Source organism: Piliocolobus tephrosceles, chromosome 8, assembly GCF_002776525.5.
Source record: "Piliocolobus tephrosceles isolate RC106 chromosome 8, ASM277652v3, whole genome shotgun sequence".
Taxonomy (NCBI): domain Eukaryota; kingdom Metazoa; phylum Chordata; class Mammalia; order Primates; family Cercopithecidae; genus Piliocolobus; species Piliocolobus tephrosceles.
This window is the reverse complement of record NC_045441.1, coordinates 117,832,162-117,854,219: the sequence shown is the minus strand read 5'-3', so window position 1 is coordinate 117,854,219 and position 22,058 is coordinate 117,832,162. Positions and strand designations below refer to the sequence as shown.

General features: G+C 44.6%; 1 protein-coding gene across 3 annotated transcripts; it reads right to left on the bottom strand.

The window, feature by feature from the left end:
- Positions 1-4,074: 4,074 nt before the first annotated feature.
- On the bottom strand, positions 4,075-20,835 carry FAM71F1 (family with sequence similarity 71 member F1). Of its 3 annotated transcripts, XR_002733965.2 has the most exons (8): positions 20,537-20,833; positions 19,232-19,416; positions 17,085-17,337; positions 12,552-12,673; positions 10,801-11,104; positions 8,940-8,977; positions 5,736-5,903; positions 4,075-4,723 (listed from the first exon to the last, which is right to left on the bottom strand). XR_002733965.2 is itself a non-coding variant. In XM_023223500.2 (7 exons), exons 1-7 carry the CDS (start codon positions 20,780-20,782, stop codon positions 4,710-4,712), a joined length of 1,026 nt encoding a protein of 341 aa, XP_023079268.1. In that variant the 5' UTR covers positions 20,783-20,833; the 3' UTR covers positions 4,212-4,709. The 3 variants fall into 3 exon arrangements, 2 of the variants coding, with proteins under 2 accessions (XP_023079268.1, XP_023079267.1); XM_023223500.2 differs by lacking the exon at positions 10,801-11,104 and having other exon boundaries at positions 4,212-4,723; XM_023223499.2 differs by lacking the exon at positions 10,801-11,104 and having other exon boundaries at positions 4,218-4,723; positions 8,940-8,983; positions 20,537-20,835.
- Positions 20,836-22,058: the final 1,223 nt, after the last annotated feature.

Below are 22,058 nucleotides of genomic sequence, written 5' to 3'. Positions count from 1 at the left end.
CCCTGCCCTAATTTCATGTCAAATTGTAAACCCCAGTATCGGAGGAAGGGTCTGGTGGGGGGTGATTGGATAATGGGGTGGAGTTCTCATGAATGGTTTAGCACCATCCTCGCTTGGTACTGTATAGTGAATGATTTCTCATGACATGTGTTCATTTAAAGTCTGTGGCATCTGCCCTGCCCCTTCCTCCTGCTCCAGCCATGCAAGACATACCTGCTTCCCCTTTGCCTTCCATCATAATTTCCCTGAGGCCTCCCAAGAAGCAGAAGCGGCTATGCTTCCTGTACAGCTGCAGAACTGTGAGCCAATTAAATCTCTTTTCTTTATAAATTACCCAGTCTCAGGTATTTCTTTATAGCAATACAAGAATGGACTAATACAGACCCTCTCTGTTTGCTTACATAAGGAGAAAAATAAGGCAGGAAAGGTGAACAGTGAGTGTTGGGACTATCAGGAGTGGTGTTGCCATCTCAGAAAAGGTGGCCAGGGAAGCTCATGAGAGGGTGACATATGAGTGAACATCTAATGGTGGTGAACATTCCAGGGAAAGGGAACACCAAGGCAAGGCCCTGAGTTGGGAGTATGTTTGAAATGTTTGAGGAGCAACTGGAAGCCAGTGGGACTGGAGTACAGTAGCAAGGAGAGTAGAGGACATGAGGTCAGAGAGGGAGCAACAGGAATGGGGGAGGGAGAGAGGGACATCATGCAGGGCCTTTAGGCTATTGCAAGGACTTTAGCTTTCGCTATGATGAGTAAGAGGATATGGAAGACTGACTATTTGCTACATTGTTTCTTCTTCTTTTTGTGAACCCAGCTAGACTACATTTCCCAGCCTCCCTTGCAGTATGGCCATATGACTGAACTTTGATGGAAGGAAGGAGGGTGGAGATGTTGTACACTACTTCCAGTACTGGCCATACAGACCTGCCATGTGTAATTCTCCAAGCTCATTCTCTTTCTGTGGCTAGAAGCTGTGTGTTTCAGATGGCAGAGCCACAAGATGGAAGGATCCTGTGAAACTGCCACTCAGTTTTTGAACTAGGAACACCATTTTTGGACTCTTTGTGAATGAGAAGTAGAACTTCTATTAGCTATTTTATGCCATTGATATATTAGGATTTATCTCTTTCAGAGCTAGCATTGCTTTAACTAATACAGAAGGGAAGCTATTGGAAGGTTTTGAGCAGAGAAGTAACATGATCTAGTATTTTTAAAGGATCACATTAGACTGAAAGGGAGTAAGGTTAGGAATGAAGTGCATTTAGGAAGTGTTTGCAAAAATCCAGGTGAGTGATGATGATGGTTTCGTCCAGGTTGGTAGCAGTGGAAGTAGTGAGAATATCAAATTCTGAATATATTTTGAAAGTAGTTTGAAAGGATTTCCTAATGGGTTGGAAATAGGGTGGAGAGAAAGAGAGGAGTTAAGGATGACTCCAAGGCTTTGAGCAAGTAGAAAAATGAGGCTTCCACTTATTAGGATGGAGAAGACTTTAGAGAGAACAAAGTTTTGAGGGATAATTTTTTTTTTTTTTTTTGAGACAGAGTCTTGCTCTGTCACCCAGGCTGAAGTGCAGTGGTGTGATCTCAGCTCACTGCAACTTCCACCTCCTGAGTTCAAGTGATTCTCCTGCCTCAGCCTCCTGAGTAGCTGGGATTACAGGCATGCACCACCGCACCCAGCTAATTTGAGGGATAATATTGAGAGATTTGTTTTGGGCATATTAGACATTCAAGTAGAGATATCGACTAGGCAGTTGGATATGTATCTCTGGAGTACATAGTGGTCTGGACTAAAGATATAAGTTTAAGAGTATATTTGTAGCATGAAATCCATGTGTTTTGATTACAATAGATTTAAGGACTGAATCCTGGGAATTTCTGATGTTCAGACATGATTGGGGGGTGTTGATGAGAATGAATCAGCAAAGGAACTGAGAAAAAGGCCAATGAGGGAGGAGGAAATCCAAGAGAGTGTCCTGGAAGCCAAGTGGAGAAAAAGTTCAGGGAGAAAGCATTCTGCTGACAGTGAGGTGGGGCCTGGTTGGCCATAGGCTTTAGCAATGTGGGAATCTTTGACAGGTTTGTTGAGGTAGTGGATGCAAAAACCTGATTGAAGGGCTTCAAGAGACAATGGAGATTTTTAAAAGTTGGATCCCTTTCACGGAGTTTGCTTAAAGGGGTGGAGAAAACTGGAGCAAGGAGGCAGAGGGGCCAAGAGAGGTTTTGTTTTATTTTGTTCTTTTTTTAATGTAAGAAATAAGTATGTTTAGGAGGCATGCTAGTATGTTCATTGCTGATGGGAAGGATCTAGAAGTAGAAATCAAACTGATGATGTAGGAAAAAGGAAAAGTTGCTGGTGTGACATCTTTGGGTGTGATGGGATGGGATCTACTACAAAAGGGAAAGAGCTGGACTTTGCTTGGAGACACAGTTCCTCCATAGTAACAAGGAGAGAAGCTAGAGTCAGTGGGTCTGGATCTAGGTAATTGATAGATATGGTGGTGAGAGCCTGAAATTCTCTTTCAATTGTGACTACATTCTCAGTGAAATAGGAAGCGGGGTCATCAGGAGGTGTCGGCAGTTAGAGGAGAGAGAAGGTGTGAAATAGCCATTCAGCGGAGTGAACAGATTTAGGGGAATGTATGATGATGTCCAGGCAACATCAAGGACCTCCTTGAGGCCATGATGATGACTTTGCAGTGAGACTGGTTAGTATGTCATGTGATCTTCTCCATTGGGGTTCAGTGGCAAGTTTAGCAGCATCACACAGGCTTGGAGCTGGTAGAGAACTGGATTTAGCCAAGGAAGAAAGTGAGAGAGACACAAAGATGTTGAGAGTGCATGCCAGGAAGTGATAATAATAATGACTGATCACAGGTAATCTGGGTTACAGGGGAAGGAAATGACAACATGAAGAGAGGGAGGGACAGTGAAAACCTGGTAGAAGCAATAGATTGTAGGATTGGTGCGTCAATGGATTATTGGACTCAGGAAAACATAGGAGATGGTATAGCTAGGGAGTGGAAATAATGGGGTTAGGTGCAGTTATTAATGACAAGCACTAGGGTAAAATCAAGGGAGACAGTGGTTGAGGAGGGTGGAAAAAATATTATTGGAAGGCAGGAGTTCAGGGAACAGAGATCAAAGTATGGGAAGGATCATCTATGTGGATGTTGAAATTATTAGGAATTAGGACATAACTCAGCCTTTGAGTAATGGTGATCCAGGAGCTTATGTTTTTAGCCCTCCAACCATTTCAGCCTGAAAACTACTTCAGTGAGAAAAAAGACACTGCTAGCATATCTTAAGTCAAATCAAAATACCCACCCCAGTTGGGGGATGGGCAGCTTTCCTGAAGTACTCAAAGTCTGTTTCTCATTAAGTGTGAAATTTTTCTTTTTTTGAGATAGGATCTCACTCTGTCACCCAGGCTAAAGGCAGTGGCACCCTCATTGCTCACTGCAGCCTCGACCTCCCAGGCTCAAGCAATACTCCCATCTCAGCCTCCCTAGTAGCTGCGACCACAGGCACACGCCACCACTCCCAGCTAATTTTTTTGTATTTTTGGCAGAGATGGGTTTTTGCCAAGTTTCGCAGGCTGGTCTCAAACTTCTGGGCTCAAGTGGTTCACCTGCCTCAGCCAGCCTCCCAAAGTGTTGGGATTACAGGCATGAGCTACTGCTCCTGACACTATTGCACATTTTAAACAAAGAGGCCAGTCCATAGACCATCTGACAAACACTCCTTCATGACTCCCTTCATCTATAATTGGTAAACCTCTGATTAACCTGTATGTTGAGCCTATATCTCCTATCTCTGGAATCTCTAATTTAAAAAGTACTAACAAGGTATGTCGACATTTCAAGGGAGTGTTATACAAAAAAGAAGTTGAGCCAGTGTTTGTGGCACGGAGATAATAGCAAACTTAGGGAATTTGAGCACAAAAGAGAAATTCGCCATTCCTTACACACCTTGTCTTACTACCTCCCATAAGAACCTTTCTGCACCTCAAACCCAAACCTCTATTCAGAACAATAGGGCTAGCAAGTCCAAGTTAGGGAACAGACCAACAATGAAGGAATAAAGCTTTAATCAGAAGAGAGGAACTAGCAAGAAAAACAGACAGAAGGGGAGATGGAAGGTGTCTGGCAGTTCACATTTGTCCAGAATGGTCTGAGCAGGGAAGAAAACATATTTCTTTTTTGTTGTTGTTGTTTATGGCTTTACTTTCAAGTTTTAAATTAGATAAATAGAAGCTTGGTGAGCATCTCAGGGGTGTGTCCCTTCTCTTGTCCTCCTTATCTCGTCTGCCAAGTCTCTTCTGTTTCTTGTTACTGCTTCTCTTTGTGTCTGTCATCTGCTTTGACTTTCTCCCGCCACCTTTCTCGTCACCTCCATTTTGCTTTCTTCCACTTCTCTGGTCCTACTTCCCTTTCACTCCTTTCCTCCATCTCTTGGACCTGGCCATTCTGAGAGCAGATCTTGCTAGGCCAGCTCTGGCAGCGGCATGGAGGTAGCATATGCCGAGGTGCAGTGGTGAGGACATGGTTATGTACAGCTGGAAAGGCTCTGCTGTCACCGTGAGGTGACTATTTTTCCTTAGTTGCAGTTTTCTCCTCCTCTCCATCCCAATAATCCCTCAGAAGCTGAATGCTGCAAAGTGGTATTGATGAGGCTTGCATAGATTCTCCCCATTGTGGAAGGATGGCTCAAATAGAATTTCCTGTGAGTGTAGGAGAAAAAAGTGTTTGATAGGATATAAATTACCTAAAAAGCTCTTTTGTGAGCACATAGATACTTATGCTAATTTTTAAAAAATGGTCAACTATCTATAATAGGTGTCTTATAAGAGTTAGTGGTGGCTGGGCCCAGTAGCTTACACCTGTAATCCTAGCACTTTGGGAGGTCAAGGCGAGCAGATCACCTGAGGTCGGGAGTTTGAGACAAGACTGGCCAACATGGTGAAACTCTCTACTAAAAGTACAAAAATTAGCTGGGTGTGGTGGTGCATGCCTTTAATTCCAGCTACTCAGGAGACTGAGGCAGGAGGATCACTTGAACCTGGGAGGCAGAGCTTGCAGTGAGCTGAGATCATGCCATTGCACTCCAGCCTGGGTGACAGAGTGAGACTCTGTCTCAGAAAAAAAAAAGAGTTGGTGGTTTATTAATGATATTTTACTTTAGAAAACAGAAATCACCCCTCCCTTTTAAGGAAATCTATCTCTGGTCAGACAGAGGCACATAGGAAGTACTTCACAAATGTTTGTTAAATGAATGTGGGGATAGACAAATGGGCCTTGAGCATGGAGAGAGAAGGACTGGGACCTTAGGGAGGTCTGACGCCATCCCAGACCCCTTAGCCTACTTCCTTTTCACTCTCTGCACCCCAACCCAAGCAGTAAGAAGGCTCTTCAAGAGCTCCAGGAAAGGAAAAGAGAGGAAAGACCACACGGGGACTCTGCAGAGGAGACCCCTTACACCTCCCACATAGCAAGAGAAAGCAGCTGTAGTGTCAACAGCATCTGGGGGAACTCTGGGGGCCCTGGAGGTGCCACACATCAGGGTTTTGCTCAGCCCAGTTGGGAAAAGAGGGCTGAGGTCTCTGTGGCTAGCATCCCCCAACCATACCACACAGCTTTCTGGAATCACCCTGAGGACCCCAGGACCTGACCCAGCCCTGAGGCTGAATGCCAGGGCTGCCTCACAATGGCAGGGGATTCCTCCCATTGCTGTACCTATTGGTGGGGCAAGCTGTGGCCCAGTGGAGGCTGCCAGAGTGCTAAGGAGTGACAGGGGCTGCAGGCCGGAGGGGTTCTCTCTTTCCCACTCTCCATACGTGAATGAAGCCCTCCAACGTAGGTCACGGGTGCAAGGGATGCTGTCTTCACGGGAAGAATCTCTCCCTAGATCAAGAAAAGAAATGCATTTGTTTGTATGCTGGTTCACAGAGCACTTGCAGGTTACAGTTGACATTTGGGGGGTGCTTATGATGTGCCAGGCACCATTCCAAATAATTACATGCATTCATGGTCCTTTAAATCCTCACCTCTGTAAGGACAGAGAGGGTGAGTAATTTACCAATGGTCACACAAGGAGAGGCAGAGTCAGAATTCCAAGCCGGGCAGCCTGTCTCCAGAGTCCACGTTCTTACCACTGTATCACATGAACAAGACAGCACCAGTAAAAAGAGAGACCTAATATGATTCAGATGGGCTAACTGAGTGAATTTCCCCAGGAGACTCATCTAGCTGAACTAGTAATGGCCTTGAACCTCAGAAGACCTTAAGCCAGAGCCTTTTCTTGGTCCACTTGGCCCCGGCTTTTCAAAGGATGGCCCGCAGCCCAGCACCTTGGGCGTTACCTGGGAGCATGTTAGAATCGCAGTCTCAAGCCCGCTAGACCCAAGAAATTCGAATCTGCCTTTTAACAAGATCTATGGGGGACTGTTTGGACATTAAACTTTGGGAAGTGGTGCAATAATAGGCCACACCACCTGCTGGTGGGGAGTGCAAAGAGTCAGCCACACAGGTGCTGTTGGGCCTCTGGTTTTTCCAATTGTAAGTCTCTCTTATTTATCCCAAAGTTCCAAGAGGCTGGGGTATAACAGTCTTTAAACTGAGAGAGTATGCTACCTCGCCCAATGAGAAAAGAGGGCCTGGAGGCCACATGGGATGGTTAATTTCAATTCAATTTCAGCCTAGGAACATCTTGGGCATGGTAGGCCCCATGATGCCAGATACTCTGTGACCCTAAAATTCTGTTTTCTCAAGTCCCAGAAATGTTTGAAATAATCCTCACGTCTGTTTTCTTCAAGCCTAATGCCATGGGGTATGTTTTGAGTGTGTATGTTTATACATATGTGTGTTTGAATGTATGTTTAAATGCAGAGAAATGAATCACCATCATGTCATTAGTCGTATAACCTGAGAAAACATTCTTAGGCTTGGACAAAATGTGAGGCAGCCACAGCTGTGCTCACCATTTAGAACAGGGGCTTTGAGCTGGCAGCCTCCAGGCTGAATGTGGTCTGCAGACACGTTTTGTTTGCCAATAAGTGTTAGCCAATACTATGCTTTAATATTTTATAGGAAGGTGGTATGCCACATATGTCCAGATCTTTTGGCTTCTCTTGAAAAGCCAGAATATTTGGCCTGGATTCCAGCATGGCAACAGTTAATGGAAGTCTTAATTGAAGCTTTCACTTTCTCATTGCCACTATCCCCACCGCTCCCTGCTGTCTTCTCAGTTTTGACACCAATTGTTAGCTGCCAGCAGTTGTTTTACTTATAATAGAATTTAGAGAAAAGTTAACCTTTTCTTACATCCATGTCACCCAGCCCTTTATCCACATTTTTTTTAAGTCTGAGTCTCACTCTGTCACCAGGCTGGAGTGCAGTGGTGCAATCTTGGCTTACCGCAACCTCCACTTCTCCAGGTTCAAGTGATTCTCCCGCCTCAGCCCCCTGAGTAGCTGGGACTACAGGTACACACCACCATATCCAGCTAATTTTTGTATTTTTAGTAGAGATAGGGTTTCACCCTGTTGGCTAGGCTGGTCTCGAACTCCTGACGTCATGATCTGCCCGCCTTGGCCTCCCAAAGTGCTGGGATTACAGGCGTGAGCCACTGCACCCGGCCCCCTTTACCCATTTATATCACCTGCAGACCTATACATTTGTAATCCCTGATTTAGACGAAAGTTAGCAGAGTTCCCGTGGGACTTACAGTCTTCTCTAAATTTATAAATATCTTATGATATTCTGGCTGCCCACTGAACCAACGTGAAGGAATAATTTATTAATGGCATGGTATATGGGTATTTATTACCTCCCATTGTGTTCTCAGCCCTCTGCTTCATGCTGTGGATAACTGAGAAGTATGAAAACAATTTAATATTCACTGAAGAAATATCCCTCAAACCTATAAAACAACTAGGGAATAATGAAAGAGAGGTTATGACTAAGGAAGGATTAGCCTGGCAGGAAGGTGTTGTGTGAAGGGTAGGATTTAGTAGGATAGGCAGGATTTAGAGTGAAGCATCGGGGAAAGGAAGTGGATGGGGGATGAAGGAGGCATGGGGATGGCTAAGGTTTGCTGGAGCAAAAGATTTGGGCTGGAGAAGATGATTAGGCAGAGGGCTGCTATTAGAGGAACAGTGAGTGAGCAGGTGAGATGGGCGAGATGGGGGAAGATTGTGCAGGGTCATGCATGCCAAACTGAGTGGATTTGGGGTGAACAGAATCTGGAAATAGGGAACTGGCTGCTTTTTCCAGAATGTGTCATGCTCCCTCATGCAGACTCTGTTTCTTCTTCCTGGAATGCCCTGCCTTATCTGTTTCAGCCAGCTCACTTGCACTCATTGTCTATGACTCAGTTCAGAAACCATGCCTCCCAGGCCAGCTTCCTGGCAGGAATAAGGGACCCCCTTCTTTGTGCTCCTTTGGCACTCTAGGCACAAGCTTTGAATGTTGCCTGGAAGGAGACATTTTGTAATTCGGGGATTTCCCCATCTGACACTACCAAATTATAAACTTCTTGAGGGACCATGGGGTCTTTCTACATGGTGACCCCAAAGCCCATCACAGTAATTGGGACTTACACAGTATTCAGTGCATGGTTTTGAATGAATAAATGGATAAATGAACTTGTGGAAGAGTGCTGCAGGCTTGAGATGAAGAGGGCTGGGCTAGCATAGGGTCTGTGAGTGTAGAAATGAAGTAAAGAATAGAAGATAAATTGCAAAGAAAGAAGTTGGTTAGGACTTGGTGCCAACTTGATTGTGGTGGCCAGAGAGCCTAAAGGAATTCAAACTAAGGCATGGAAAGACAATGTCAATGCTGACAGCACCAGGACAACCAGGATGGGGGCTGGAGGGGATCTTATTCTTATATCCAGAGTAGAAAGCTCTCTGAGGTATGGAACCCTGTGCCCTCCCTTACCTGAGCTGTTCTTGTTGGTCTCCACCTTTTTGCTGCTCCTGAAACTCGAGCCATTTCAGGATCAAGGAAATGAAAGTTGAAAGTAAAGGAAAAGAACATTAAATTTGTATTTCAGATCTTGTTCAAAAGTTCCTGATGCAAAGCTTTAGAGACAGATATAAATATGAAAAAGGCCAGCTGTGGCTATATTGGATGGGTGTGACGCATATTAAAGTTCCAGAAAAAAAAACCAGGAAGGGGGAGGTGGAATGGGGTGGGAGGTGGGGAGCAGAGCCCATGCTGCTGATTTTGCTGAGGAGGAGGGGGTGACGCCATCTGTTCAGTTCTGCATCTCAGCCATTTATTTTATTTGCTGTTAAGTTGCATGTTGTTGCCAGTATGCAAAAACTGGTAATAATTGCAACCAGGCTAGAACCAGCCCAAATGAGAGAAAAATCATCACTCAGGGACTCCATTCTGGGAAACTGAAGAGAAGGCGCTAAATGTCTGTGCAAAGCAATTATCAAGATAACAGTGAAGCAAAAACAAATCCCTTCCTCCCCTCGTTTCTTACATCCTTCTGATCTGCCCAGACTAGGTTGCCATAGCTCCCTAACTCGTTTTTCCACATCTCTCCTTCCCTTCAAATTAACTGTCAGGCAACAGCTAGCATGACCTTTTCAAAATGTAAATTGGATCACGTCACTTCCCTGTTTAAAATGCTGCTAAGGCTTCCATGACACTGGAAGTCTAAATTTCTTCGCATGGCTTCCCAGGCCCCACCTGGCTCAGTCCCTGCCCTCTTCTACTTATTCTCTTCCACCACTACCCGCTCTTCCACACTGGCCTTCCACCAAGCTTCTTTCTTTGCCGAAGCCTCAGCCTTGCACCTGCCCATTCCCTTAATCTGCCTGGCCCTTCTTCACCCTTTCTTTAGCTGTCTATTGCCTATTTTCTCCTTCAGATCTTAGCCTCCTCTCAACTTCTAGAAATATTAAAAGCTGTCTGTGCCAGAGAGTGCCAGTAGGCCCCCAGTGACCCTTTTTGCCTTCTCCCTGGGGGGCACAGTACCTAATTTTGTGTTGTGTACATGGCTATGCAAAATGAGGAATGCATTTCCCAGCCTCCCTTGCAGCTGAGTGAGGTCATGTGACTGAGTACAACCCATGAGGTATAAACAGAAGCTGTTCTTTAAATAGTAATTTAAAAATCAGTGATTTGGCCAGGCACAGTGGCTCAATCCCATAATACCAGCACTTTGGGAGGCTGAAGTGAGTGGATCACATGAGGCCAGGAGTTCAAGACCAGCCTGGCCAACATGGAGAAACCCCATCTCTAATAAAAATACAAAAATTAGCCAGGCATGATAGTGAGTGCCTATAACCCCAGGTACACTGGAGGTTAAGGCATAAGAATCACTTGAACCTGAGAGGCAGAGGTTGCAGTGAGCTGAGACTGTGCCATTGCACTCCAGCCTGGGAGACAGAGTGAGACTCTGTCTCAAAAAAGAAGGAAGGAAGGAAGGAAGGAAGGAAGGAAGGAAGGAAGGAAGGAAGGAAGGAAGGAAGGAAGGAAGGAAGGAAGGAAGAAAGAAAGAAAGAAAGAAAGAATGGGTCAGTGATTTGATATTTTGAGACAGCCAAAAAGTAGTTTCAAAATACCTTGCCCTATTAGAGTCCAGTGCCCTCTAGCTCAGCAATATAACATCTCATCGAGCAGTTCCTTCATTACAGAGCTCTGTATGATATGTGGAGTGACAATCTTTAGGATATATTCTTTATACTGGGAAACAGATCAGTCTTTCTCTTGTGTTAATAGTTTTCTACCTCCAGCCAAGTTAGAATTAATAATACAAGTTAATACTTATTGAGAACTTTCTTACAATTTGCCTCTAAATCTGCTGAGGAGCATTCTAAGTGCTTGATGCATATGAGCTCATTTGATCCTGACATCTGGATGAGGTTGGCACTATTTTCATTTCCATATTACAGATCTGCAAACTGAGCCCCCAAGTTTCGATATGCTCAAGGCTGCAGTCAGAGCAGTGACTTGGGCCCACGTCTATGTGAGCTCTTCACTGCTATAAGTTCTTGCCTCCTCTGAGCTGTACTGGTTTTCAGTTTATTACCAGTGCTCAGAAAGAAAGGGAATTTGTTCTGCCTCTGAACTGCTGGTCCAACTGGTTCCTGTTGTGACAAAATTCTCTCTCTGATACCTCATTTTTCTCTCCTGGTAACATTTACTAATTTATTTCTGTCCTCCCCTTTCTATTAAACCATAAGTAACAGGCACTAGGACTTTGGATCCCACTTTATCTGGGACTGAATATTCTGTGATACCCTCTGGTCTAAGTACGCTCAACTCATGTTTCTTTTAAACCAACCAGTTTTATACCAAGACTTAATGCTAAGTCATCCGTACATACAGCGGCATTGCCTCAGCCATGAAGAAGACAGATCTGTAGCATGGAGCTTTCCAGAACAGACTCTATATTAAGAAAATGACCACAGAAGCTCCATAAAGTCCAACCAGAGACCTTGGGTGAGTAGGTAAGTAAATCCAATAAGTTGACAATGTTTTGAACTATGGTTTTGGTTATTTCCCTGTAGGACTAGAAACTGGATTAGAAATAAGGTTTTATGTGACCGGGCATGGTGGCTCACACCTGTAGTCCTGACACTTTGGGAGGCTGAGGCAGGTGGATCACTTGAGGTCAGGAATTCGAGATCAGCCTGGCCAGCATGGTGAAACCCTGTCTCTACTAAAAATACAATAATTAGCCAGGTGTGGTGATGTAGGTCTGTAATCCCAGCTACTTGGGAGGCTGAGGCAGGAGAATCACATCAACCCAGGAGGCAGAGGTTGCAGTGAGCTGAGACTGTGCCGCTGCACTCCAGCCTGGGCGACAGAGTGAGACTCTTGTCTCAAATATACAAATGAACAACAACAAAAAAAGAAATTAGGTTTTACTTTTTCACCTGTATACCTAACTTATCCTCATTGTTGGAGAGTTTCTTTTCATTTTTTTATAGTAGTCCTCCTCTGGAGTCAAGCCCACCACGCTTGCTGTGTGGAGAAGGAGAACAAAGCAAGGAGAGCTGGAGGAACGTTGTCCTGAATCAAGGATAAAGACTGAACAGTGACTGGGAACGGTGGCTCATGCCTGTAATCCCAGCACTTTGGGAGGCCGAGGTGGGCAGCTCACCTGAGGTCAGGAGTTTGAGACCAGCCTGGCCAACATGGTGAAACCGCGTCTGAACTAAAAATACAAAAATTAGTTGGGGGCGTGGTGGCACATGCCTGTAGTCACAGCTACTCGGGAGGCTGAGGCGGGAGAATCGTTTGAACCCTGGGTGACGGAGTGAGAGTCTGTCTCAAAAAGGAAAAAAAAAAAAAAAGACTGGATAGTGAGTGGCAGTATATCAAGGCCAGGCTGGTCTTGAATTCCTGACCTCAAGCGATCCACCTGCCTCGGCCTCCCGAAGTGCCGGGATTACAGGCGTGAGCCACCGTGCCTGGTCACGTAAAACCCTGTGCTCATTAACCAAGATATTTGGTTTCTGGATCTCACAGCCCAGACCATCTGGGTTGCAGGAAGGAATGTCAGAGGCTGGCCTGATTTAAGTCATGTACCTCAACTGGTTCTGCTGGTGTAAGTCGGCAAAAATTTGAGAGAGGGCTTCATTCTCCGCCTTGGCCATTAGTTGAATGAGACTCTCGCTGGGCTGGGAGGCTTGGAGTTTCTTCTGTACTAACTATATGAAGAAAAAAAGCAGAACCAGGTGGTTAAGGCCTTGGGGTCATCACATTTTCCTAATATCATGGTTCAGACTCTAAAGTGTTAGAACTCAAAAATTTCCAAAGTGTAGCCACACCAGTTGCTCACAGAGGCAATTCTGAGGCCATATTTTTTGGTTTACACTCCTTGTATAGGTAAAAATGTCCTTTTGTGCCTTAAGGATAAATAATATCTTCATTACATACTTTTAACATAACTTAGCAGATACTTATTCCTATTAATATACCTTAATATAATGTATGAATAGCCTATTAATATAAGCTTTAATAAAGTTTATGCTGTTTGGTTTTATAATTAAATGTAGGGGAATCATATATTTGTTATAGAAATTTAGTGGGATTTTTCTTTTGAGACAGAGTTTCACTCTTATGCCCAGGCTGGAGTGCAGTGGCGTGATCTCGGCTCACTGCGACCTCTGCCTCCTGGGTTCAAGCGATTCTCCTGCCTCAGCCTCCCAAGTAGCTGGGACTACAGGTGTCTGCCACCACACCTGGCTAATTTTTGTATTTTTAGTAGAGACAGGGTTTCACCATGTTGGCCAGGCTGGTTTGATCTCCTGACCTTGTGATCTGCCCACCTTGGCCTCCCAAAGTGCTGGGATTACAGGCGTGAGCCACCGCGCCCAGCCTAATTAGTGTTTTAAAATTTAATTTCTCTAAGATATGTCCTATATATCCTATAATGTGCTGCTTTTTACATCGGGGCAAAATTAATTTCTTTCCTGCTGCTTGTGATACTCAAAAGTGTTCCAGTCGTGCTGTCTATGTCCATAGCCACTCATTCATTCCATATTTATTGAATGCCAACTAGGTGCCAGGTACTAGAGATATAGCCATAAAGAAGACAAATAAAACCCCCTGCCTTCATGGAGTTTCTGTTGTAGCTGAAGTCAGACTTACATTCATCATGTTCTGGGGCAAAAAGGCCCAGGTATCTTCACTGGTGAATTCTATCAAATATTTAAAAGAGAAGTAATAGCAATGCTTCATGAATTCTTTCAGAAAATAGAGGAGGCAATACTTTCCAACTTCTTCAATGAGGCTAATATTAACTTGATACCAAAGCTAGAGTATCACAAAGATATCACAAGAAAATTGCAGACCAATATCTCTCATGAGCATAGATGCAAAATTCCTTAACATAATGTGAGCAAACTGAATCTAGTAACATATGAAAAAGAAATATACACACTGTGACCAGGCAGATTTTATTGCAGGAACACAAAGTTGGTTTCACATTTAAAAAAATCAATTAATGTAATATGCTATATTAACAAAATAAAGGACAAACCACATAATCATCTTAATAGATGCAGAGACATCATTTAACAAAATCTAATACCCATTCATGATGAAAGAAAACAAAAGAAAGAAAACCTTTTCAATAAACTAGGAATAAAGGGAACTTCCTCAACCAGATTAAGGGCATCTACAAATATTCATAATAAGCATCATACTTAATAGCAAAAAACTGAATTTTTTTCCCTAAGATCAGGAACAAGACAAGAATGTCTGCTTTTGTTTCTCCTATTAAACGTGTACTGGAGTGCAATAGAGCAATAAACAAACCTAGATTGGAAATGAAGATGTGAAACTGTCCTTATTGCAGATGACATGAGTGTGTGTGTGTGTGTGTGTGTGGTGTGTAGATAGAAAATCCCTCGGCTGGGCTAGGTGGCTCAAGCCTGTAATCCCAGCACTTTGGGAGGCCGAGACGGGCAGATCACAAGGTCAGGAGATCGAGACCATCCTGGCTAACACGGTGAAACCCCGTCTCTACTAAAAAATACAAAAAACTAGCCGGGCGAGGTGGCGGGCGCATGTAGTCCCAGCTACTTGGGAGGCTGAGGCAGGAGAATGGCATAAACCCTGGAGGTGAAGCTTGCAGTGAGCTGAGATCCGGCCACTGCACTCCAGCCTGGGCGACAGAGCAAGACTCTGTCTCAAAAAACAAAAGAAAAGAAAAGAAAAGAAAATCCCAAGGAATCCATAAAACTGCTATAATGTTAATGAAGTTAATATTTAAAAACCAATTGTATTTCTAATACTATCAATGAATGACCCAAAAATGAAATTAACAAAACACAAACAGTTCTCTTCACAACAGCATCAACAACGATAAAATACTTAGGAAAACATTTAATAAAATAAGTGCAGAACTTGCAGAACTTGTCTACTAAAAACTACAAAATAGGCCGAGCATGTGGCTCACACCTGTAATCCCAGCACTTTGGGAGGCTGAGGTAGGAGAATTGCTTGAGCCCAGGAGTTCAAGACCAACCTAGGCAACACAGCGAGACCTCACCTCTATTAAAAACAAAACAAAAGCTACAAAACATTGCTAAGAGAAACTAAAGTATTGAATAAATGAAAAGACATTCCATATTCAGATATTGGAAGACTCAATATTATCAGATGGCACTTCTCCCGAAAGTGATGTATAAATTCAACATGTGCTTATCAACATTCTAACAGGTTTTTTGGTGAAGTTAACAAACTGATTCTGAAATTTATATTAAAATGCAACAGATCTAGAATAGCCAACATAGCTTGAAAAAGAACAAAATTGGAAGACTTGTATCACCCATTTTCAAACTTAATATAAAGCTACATTAACCAAGACATTGTTGTATTGACACAGAATAGACAAATAAATCAACAGAATGGAACTGATAATTCAGAAATAAATCCTTATATTGATAGTAAGTTGATTTTTGACGAAGGTGCTAAGACAATTCAATGTGGGAAGGAATAGTCTTTTCAACAAATGGTGCTAGGCTAATTACATATCCACATACACAGAAAAAGTACTTAGATCATTACCTCATTCCATACATAAATATTAACTCAAAATGGATCATAGACCTAGATGTAAGAGCTGAATCTATAAAACTCCTAAAGTAAAACATAAGATAAATCTTTGTGACTTTGGAATGAACAGAGTTCTTAGATATGCATAGAAAACCTGATTCATAAAAGAAAAAGTTTCATGCCTGTAATCCTAGCACTTTGGGAGGCTGAGGCGGGTGGATCACTTGAGGTCAGGAGTTTGAGACCAGCCTGGCCAACATGGTATAACCCTGTCTCTACCAAAAAATACAAAAATTAGTTGAGTGTGGTAGCGCATGCCTGTAATCCCAGCTACTTGGGAGGCTGAGGTGGGAGAATCACTTGAACCCAGGAGGTGGAGGTTGCAATGAGTCGAGATTGTGCCATTGCACTCCAGCCTGGGCAACAGAGCGAGACTGTCTCAAAAAAAAGAAGAAAAAAGTTGACAATTGCACTTTATAAAATTAAAAACTTTTGCTCCTCAAAAACATCATTAAGAAAATGAAAGGCAATTCATAGACTGAGAGAAAATATTTTCAAATCATGTATCTGATGAACAACTTGTATCCAGAATATACAAAGAATTCTTACAATGCAACGAGAAGAAAAAACCCAATTGAAAAATGGTCAACGCTGGGCACAGTGCCTCACGCCTGTAATCCCGGCACTTTGGTGGGCTGAGGTGGGTGGATCACCTGAGGTCAGGAGTTCCAGACCAGCCTGGCTAACATGGCAAAACCCCATCTCTACTAAAAATACAAAAATTGGCCGGGCACGGTGGTGCGCGCCTGTAATGCCAGCTAGTTGGGAGGCTGAGGCAGGAGAATCACTTGAGCCTGGGAGGCAGAGGTTGCAGTGAGCCAAGATCGCGCCACTGCACTTTAGCCAGGGCAACAGAGTGAGACTCCATCTCAAAAAAAAAGCAGAACAAAACAAAAAGAAACTACAAATACTCTGTGACTCTGCCCTGGAGTTGGCCCCATGCTACAATATGGATGAACCTGAAAAATGTTATGTTAAGTGAAAGAAGCCAGACACAAAAGACTGTATGTTGTAAGATTCCATTTATGTGAAATGCCAAAGATGAATGTGTAGAGACTAAAAACAGATAATGGTTGCCTAGAGCTGGGAGTAGGAACAGGGAATGACTGCAAATGGGCAAGGAGGGACTTTTTAGGGTAATGGAAATGTTCTGGAACTGGATTGTGGTGATGGTTACATGACTCTATACATCTACTGAAAGTGTTGAAACTGTGGTTTCAACATAATCCACAATAAAATCCACAATGGTAGATTTTAGAAAACAATAAACAATTTACATAAAATTGTTTATATAAAATATATATAAAAACAAAAAACAATTATAAAATAAGAAAATTCCCTATAGTGGATTTTATGGTTCTAAATGCTATTCAATAAAGCTGTTTAGAAAAGGCCTCGAGCTGAGGTCACCTTCACAGGGTGCTCACATACCAGCTGGGTTAAGCTCTACCTCACTGCTCTGGCCTTGGCTGGAGGTTGGCAATGGTGATTACTTACCTTTGAATCTCCTGAGGGGCTGCAGCAGTTCCTGGGGACCAGGCAATGAGTGACAAGAATCCTAGGGTCTTTGGTGGTGATGGACAGCCCCTTTTGCAGAATTTGAACCAGTCGGATCCAGAAGTGGAAGACAGTCTCAGGATGGGCAGGGTGGAGCTTTAGGTAATAAATCTTCTCGGTGACTGTTCTCAACTGCAGGATGCGTTGATGGTGGTCACATACCTGGAGCTCCACAAACTTCAGTGGGAGAATCCTGAAGCCACCAGGGAAGACACACATTGACAACCCTATTGCATCCAATCTGACCCTGTCTTCATTAAAATGAGGAAGGTCTTCTTTAGAACTAAGGCTTTTGGAGGTAGAAAAGAGGGTGCTTTAGCACAGTGCTGTTCAAATATTGGGGAGACCAAATACACCGGCTAAGTTTGTTTAAAATGCAGACACCTGAAGACACCACTAAAGATTCAGATTCAGTAGGAATTGGGTGTGGCCCTGGAATTTGCATTGTAACTTCCACCCACCCTGCCATGATTCTCATGTGCCCTAGACCCTATTTGAGAGAGACAGCCTAGGAGGTAAGGTGGCTGGAGTCATAAGATTTTGCAATTTCTTTCTTTCTTTCTTTTTTCTTTTTTTTTTTTTTTTTCAGACAGAGTTTTGCTCTTGTTGCCCAGTCTGGAGTGCAATGGCACGATCTTGACTCACTGCAACCTCTGCCTCCCTGGTTCAAGTGATTCTCCTGCCTCAGCCTTCTGAGTAGCTGGGATTACAGTCATGTGCCACCAGGCCCGTCTGATTTTTTATTTTTAGTAGAGGTGGAGTTTCATCATGTTGGTCAGGCTGGTCTCGAACTCCTGACCTTAGGTGATCCACCCATCTCTGCCTCCCAAAGTGCTGGGATTACAGGCGTGAGCCACCGCACCCAGCTGAAATTTCTTTCTTGAAAGCACCAAAGGAGCTTGCCCCACTGTCTGGCTTGTTCATTTATTGAGTTTAATGCCACAGTTAGTCTTCCCAAGGGAGTTAAAGTTCAAGGATCTGGCGCTGGATCTAATATTAGTCAGCTGGGACTGGGCAGTACTTGCTACAGGTACACCAAGAACATCATGGAGAGGTGTATCACCGAGGTAGCATGGAGAAATGAAGGGCTTTCCTGGACTTTTGGGAATTTCTAGAGATTCTTGAGATATCTTACAGATCATCTAAAGAGGCCCAAAGATTTTAAAAGGCTACTTCATCCTGTACAAGCATAATGTCACTATACGCTACAGCTCTAAGTGAGACTTAGTCCCATTTATTTTACTGATTAAAAAAAAAAAAAAAACTGGCAGGGCATGGTGGCTCACACCTGTAATCCCAGCACTTTGGGAGGCTGAGGCAGGTGAGTCATCTGAGGTCAGGAGTTCAAGACCAGCCTGGCCAACATGGTGAAACCCTGTCTCTATTAAAAATACAAAAATTATCCTGGCGTGGTGGTAGGTGCCTGTAATCCCAGCTATTTGGTAGGCTGAGGCAGGAGAACCACTTGAACCTCGGAGGCAGAGTTTGCGGTGAGCCAAGATCCCACCATTGCACTCCAGCCTGGGTGACAGTCTTTTTTGAGATTCACTCTCAAGAAAGAAAGAGAGACAGAGAGAAAGAGAGAAAGCAAGAAAGAGAGAAAGAGAGAGAGAGAGAGGGAGGGAGGGAGGGAGGGAGGGAGGAAGGAAGGAAGGAAGAAAGGAAAAAGAAAACTGAGGAGCAGCAAATAACTTGTGATTTTAAAAATCGAGTCCAGTTAGTTGCATACCAAGAACTAAAAATAATCTCCTTTCCCCAACCACTGCTCCATCTGCCAGACCTCACTGTCTCCTTGCCCTTGGGCCCAATGCTGAGAGATTTCCTATGAATTCAGTGGCGTCTGTGCAGCGAGAAAGAAAGTGGGCAGGTAGACTGGCCCCTCACTCCTGTCCACATGACATCTCCCTTTGTCCCACTTGGCCTCTGTCCTTCCAGTGTACCACCTGTCTTAGGATACTGTTGTCTAAAAAAATCAGTGTCACTGCTGATGACATCTCTATCTTCTCCTTGAGTTTAGTAGTCAAGCAACCTCCACTTTGCATCCACCCCCACCCCTCTTGTCCTCCATTCTCATCTGCGTTGCTCACCTCTTCAGGAAGATGTTGGGGGCTGTGGATGGTCTGTTCCATGTCTGGCTCTGCCCCTGGTGCCATTTGACACTGGCCATGAGTAAGATGTTGGGGAGGGGCAGGCAGGGCACCGAGGAGGTCACCCCCAGGGCCATGGTGTAGGAGGCTTTGTAGATGTCTCTCCAATTCCTGCCCCTTTTGACCTGCAACACAGCCCCCAGGCACAACCTGAGCATTTGGCAAAAACCACCATCTGTTTCAGCCCAGGGTTTCTCAACCTCGACACTATTAATGTTTTGGGTTGGATATTCTTTGTTGAGGGCAGGATACTGCCCTGCACACTAGAGAATGCTTAGTAGCATCCTTGACCTCTACCTACTAGTTCTAGTAGCACTACCAGCCAAATGGCGACAACAAAAGATGTCTCCAGACATTGTCAAATGTTCCCTGGCAGCTGGGGCCAAATATCAATTCTTGTTGATAACCACTGTATTGATTAAACAACTACTAGTATTTAAACAATATTTCAATCACCCTTTGTTAACAATTGCCCACAAGAATTACAGCCCAGGAGTTGTTCCCTGCCATCTGTCATTTCTGCCAATCCTCCCTGGACTGTTTCCTGGCCTTCTCTGAAAAATTTATCCTCTTGTTCCTTCCTGAGGGGCCCTGTTATCTCCTGCACCTTCGCTGAACAGGAAGGTCCTCTGTAACTCCAAAGTGATGTTTATTCTTGCTTCCATCCAACCAGAGGAGAGCCCAGGCAAGGAGACAAACATGCACCGAGTGCCTGTTAGACCAGGTGCTTTGCTTGCTCTATTAGCATTTCATCGTCAGGTCAGTTCAAACCTTTTGCAATAAAGGGGCCAGATTCAGGCTGCACAGGTTACTTGCACAGTCACCTCCCAAGGAGAAGGCAGAAGACTGGAATCTGAGCCTAGCTGTCTCTGGGTCCCCAGGTGCTGTTCTTTCTCCAATCCGCATTTTTGTTCTCAAGAAGCGTCTCTTTTCACTGCCTCTTTTTTCATCTACTTCAGGTGACAGCCTGGGGGCTGAAGTAAACTGGGGGATTAGAATACCGAATTCTCCTCTCAGAGCAGAGGACCCCTGACCTTTCTCCCTGGGTGACAGCTATCTGCAGGAGAAGCCCTGTCTGAGGCTCAGCAAAGCCCAGGTCAATGGGGATGGCCTTGTATTCCAGGTCACTAGCTTCTTGCCTCAATTCTCACTCCGCCCCAGTTTCAGGGGTGGACTCTCTCAGTCATATCTTGGGAACAAGTTTAGAAGAATCAAAAAGTGCCATTCTGTGCCACCCAAGAGTACCTGGACGAAGTTGCTTTCAAACACCACGGAGTTAGGAAACAGGTTGAATTCTGGAGAATGAACCACCTGGCAGAGCAGTCCCTCCTCCACACCTAGGCCCACTCCAGGGTTCGGCTCTCGATCCACAGGAAAGAGGCCCCTGAATTCTTCCCAGGCATTCAGGGAAGGGAAGGTTGGATAGGATCTTGTGACTTTTACTGTCTTCTTTGATTTCCTCCAAGTCTTTCCATGTGGAACTGATGACATTTCTACACATGCTTAGGGGCCTGCTGCACATTTGTCCTGGGATCTCTCTCTCCCCTGCTGGCCTTGGGCAGCTGGCCAAGCCCTGGGACCGCCAGTCAGCTCACAATGATGAATGGATGACATCATGAAAAACCAGGACAGACCTGCAGGAAGGGGACGTGCAGAGGAGCCTCCCTTTCCCTCCAGAGAGCTTGTGTGCCTTATCAGTGCCTTGATATCCCCCAGCCCTTTTCAGGACCCCAGGACATAGACCTCCCAGAACTTGCAGAGAAAGCAGTGAGCCAGGCAGAAAGCAAGCAAGGAGGGCTGTCAGGAAGCTCCTTCCACTGCTAAGAGGAAAATGCCCTTCCTGCCTTTCAACCCTTCCTTACTCTGAATGCAACCTATCTCACACGACTTTAAAAGCTGCGTGTCCATTGAAAATCCCGTCTTCCTAAGCTTTGCATCATGTGGGCCCCTGACACCCTGGTGGATCTGCAGGTTATGGGAGCAGTTGTAGGGCAGTTGGTGTCTGCTCTGTGTTCTGCCGCGGCAGGCTGGTTACTTCTGCAGGACTTACTTCCCTTAGGAGGTCAAACTGAAGAAGCAGGAGAAGGAATTAGTTTCTTATCCAGAGGCTGGCTTTGTCAGGGCGCTGGCTGGGAGGAATAGAACCTCTGCTAGGTCCACAAGCTGTTCCCCCTCTCGGAGAGTGACAGCGTCCCTCACCCCTGAACCAGAGAGAAAGAGCCCAAATCATGAGCTGCTAGGTCAGGGGGAGAGAACCAAGCAGGCTGACCACTATGCAAGGCCATTCCTGGGAGAAACTGTTTTCTAATTTGGACCAAATTCTAAATTTTTATTTTTATTTTTGAGATGGAGTCTCGCTCTTATTGCTCAGGCTGGAGCGCAATGGCGTGATCTCGGCTCACGGCAACCTCCGCCTCCCAGGTTCAAGCGATTCTTCTGCCTCAGCCTCCCGAGTAGCTGGGATTACAGGCACGTACCATCACACCCAGCTAATTTTTTGTATTTTTAGTAGAGACAGGGTTTCTCCATGTTGGTCAGACTGGTCTCGAACTCCCGATCTCAGGTGGTCTGCCCACCTCGACCTCCCAAAGTGCTGGGATTAGCCACTGTGTCTGGCTCAAATTCTGAATTTATTACATAATGAACTAACCATCAAGGTCAAATGTGACACATATAGAAAAAGAGTTTGACAATCATTACACACAAAGGACAAGCATGGAGGCTGACTTTTGTATTTCATTATAAAGTCAGAGAGAAGCCTAAAGGG

Coding starts and splice junctions, on each gene's coding strand:
- FAM71F1 (XM_023223499.2), bottom strand. CDS start 20,782: ATGTCATCAGTTCCACATGGAAAGACTTGGAGGAAATCAAAGAAGACA. Junction 19,417..20,536: donor TTGAAAGCAACTTCGTCCAG/GTACTCTTGGGT, acceptor GCTGTGTTGCAG/GTCAAAAGGGGCAGGAATTG. Junction 17,338..19,231: donor CCCAACATCTTCCTGAAGAG/GTGAGCAACGCA, acceptor TGGTGGCTTCAG/GATTCTCCCACTGAAGTTTG.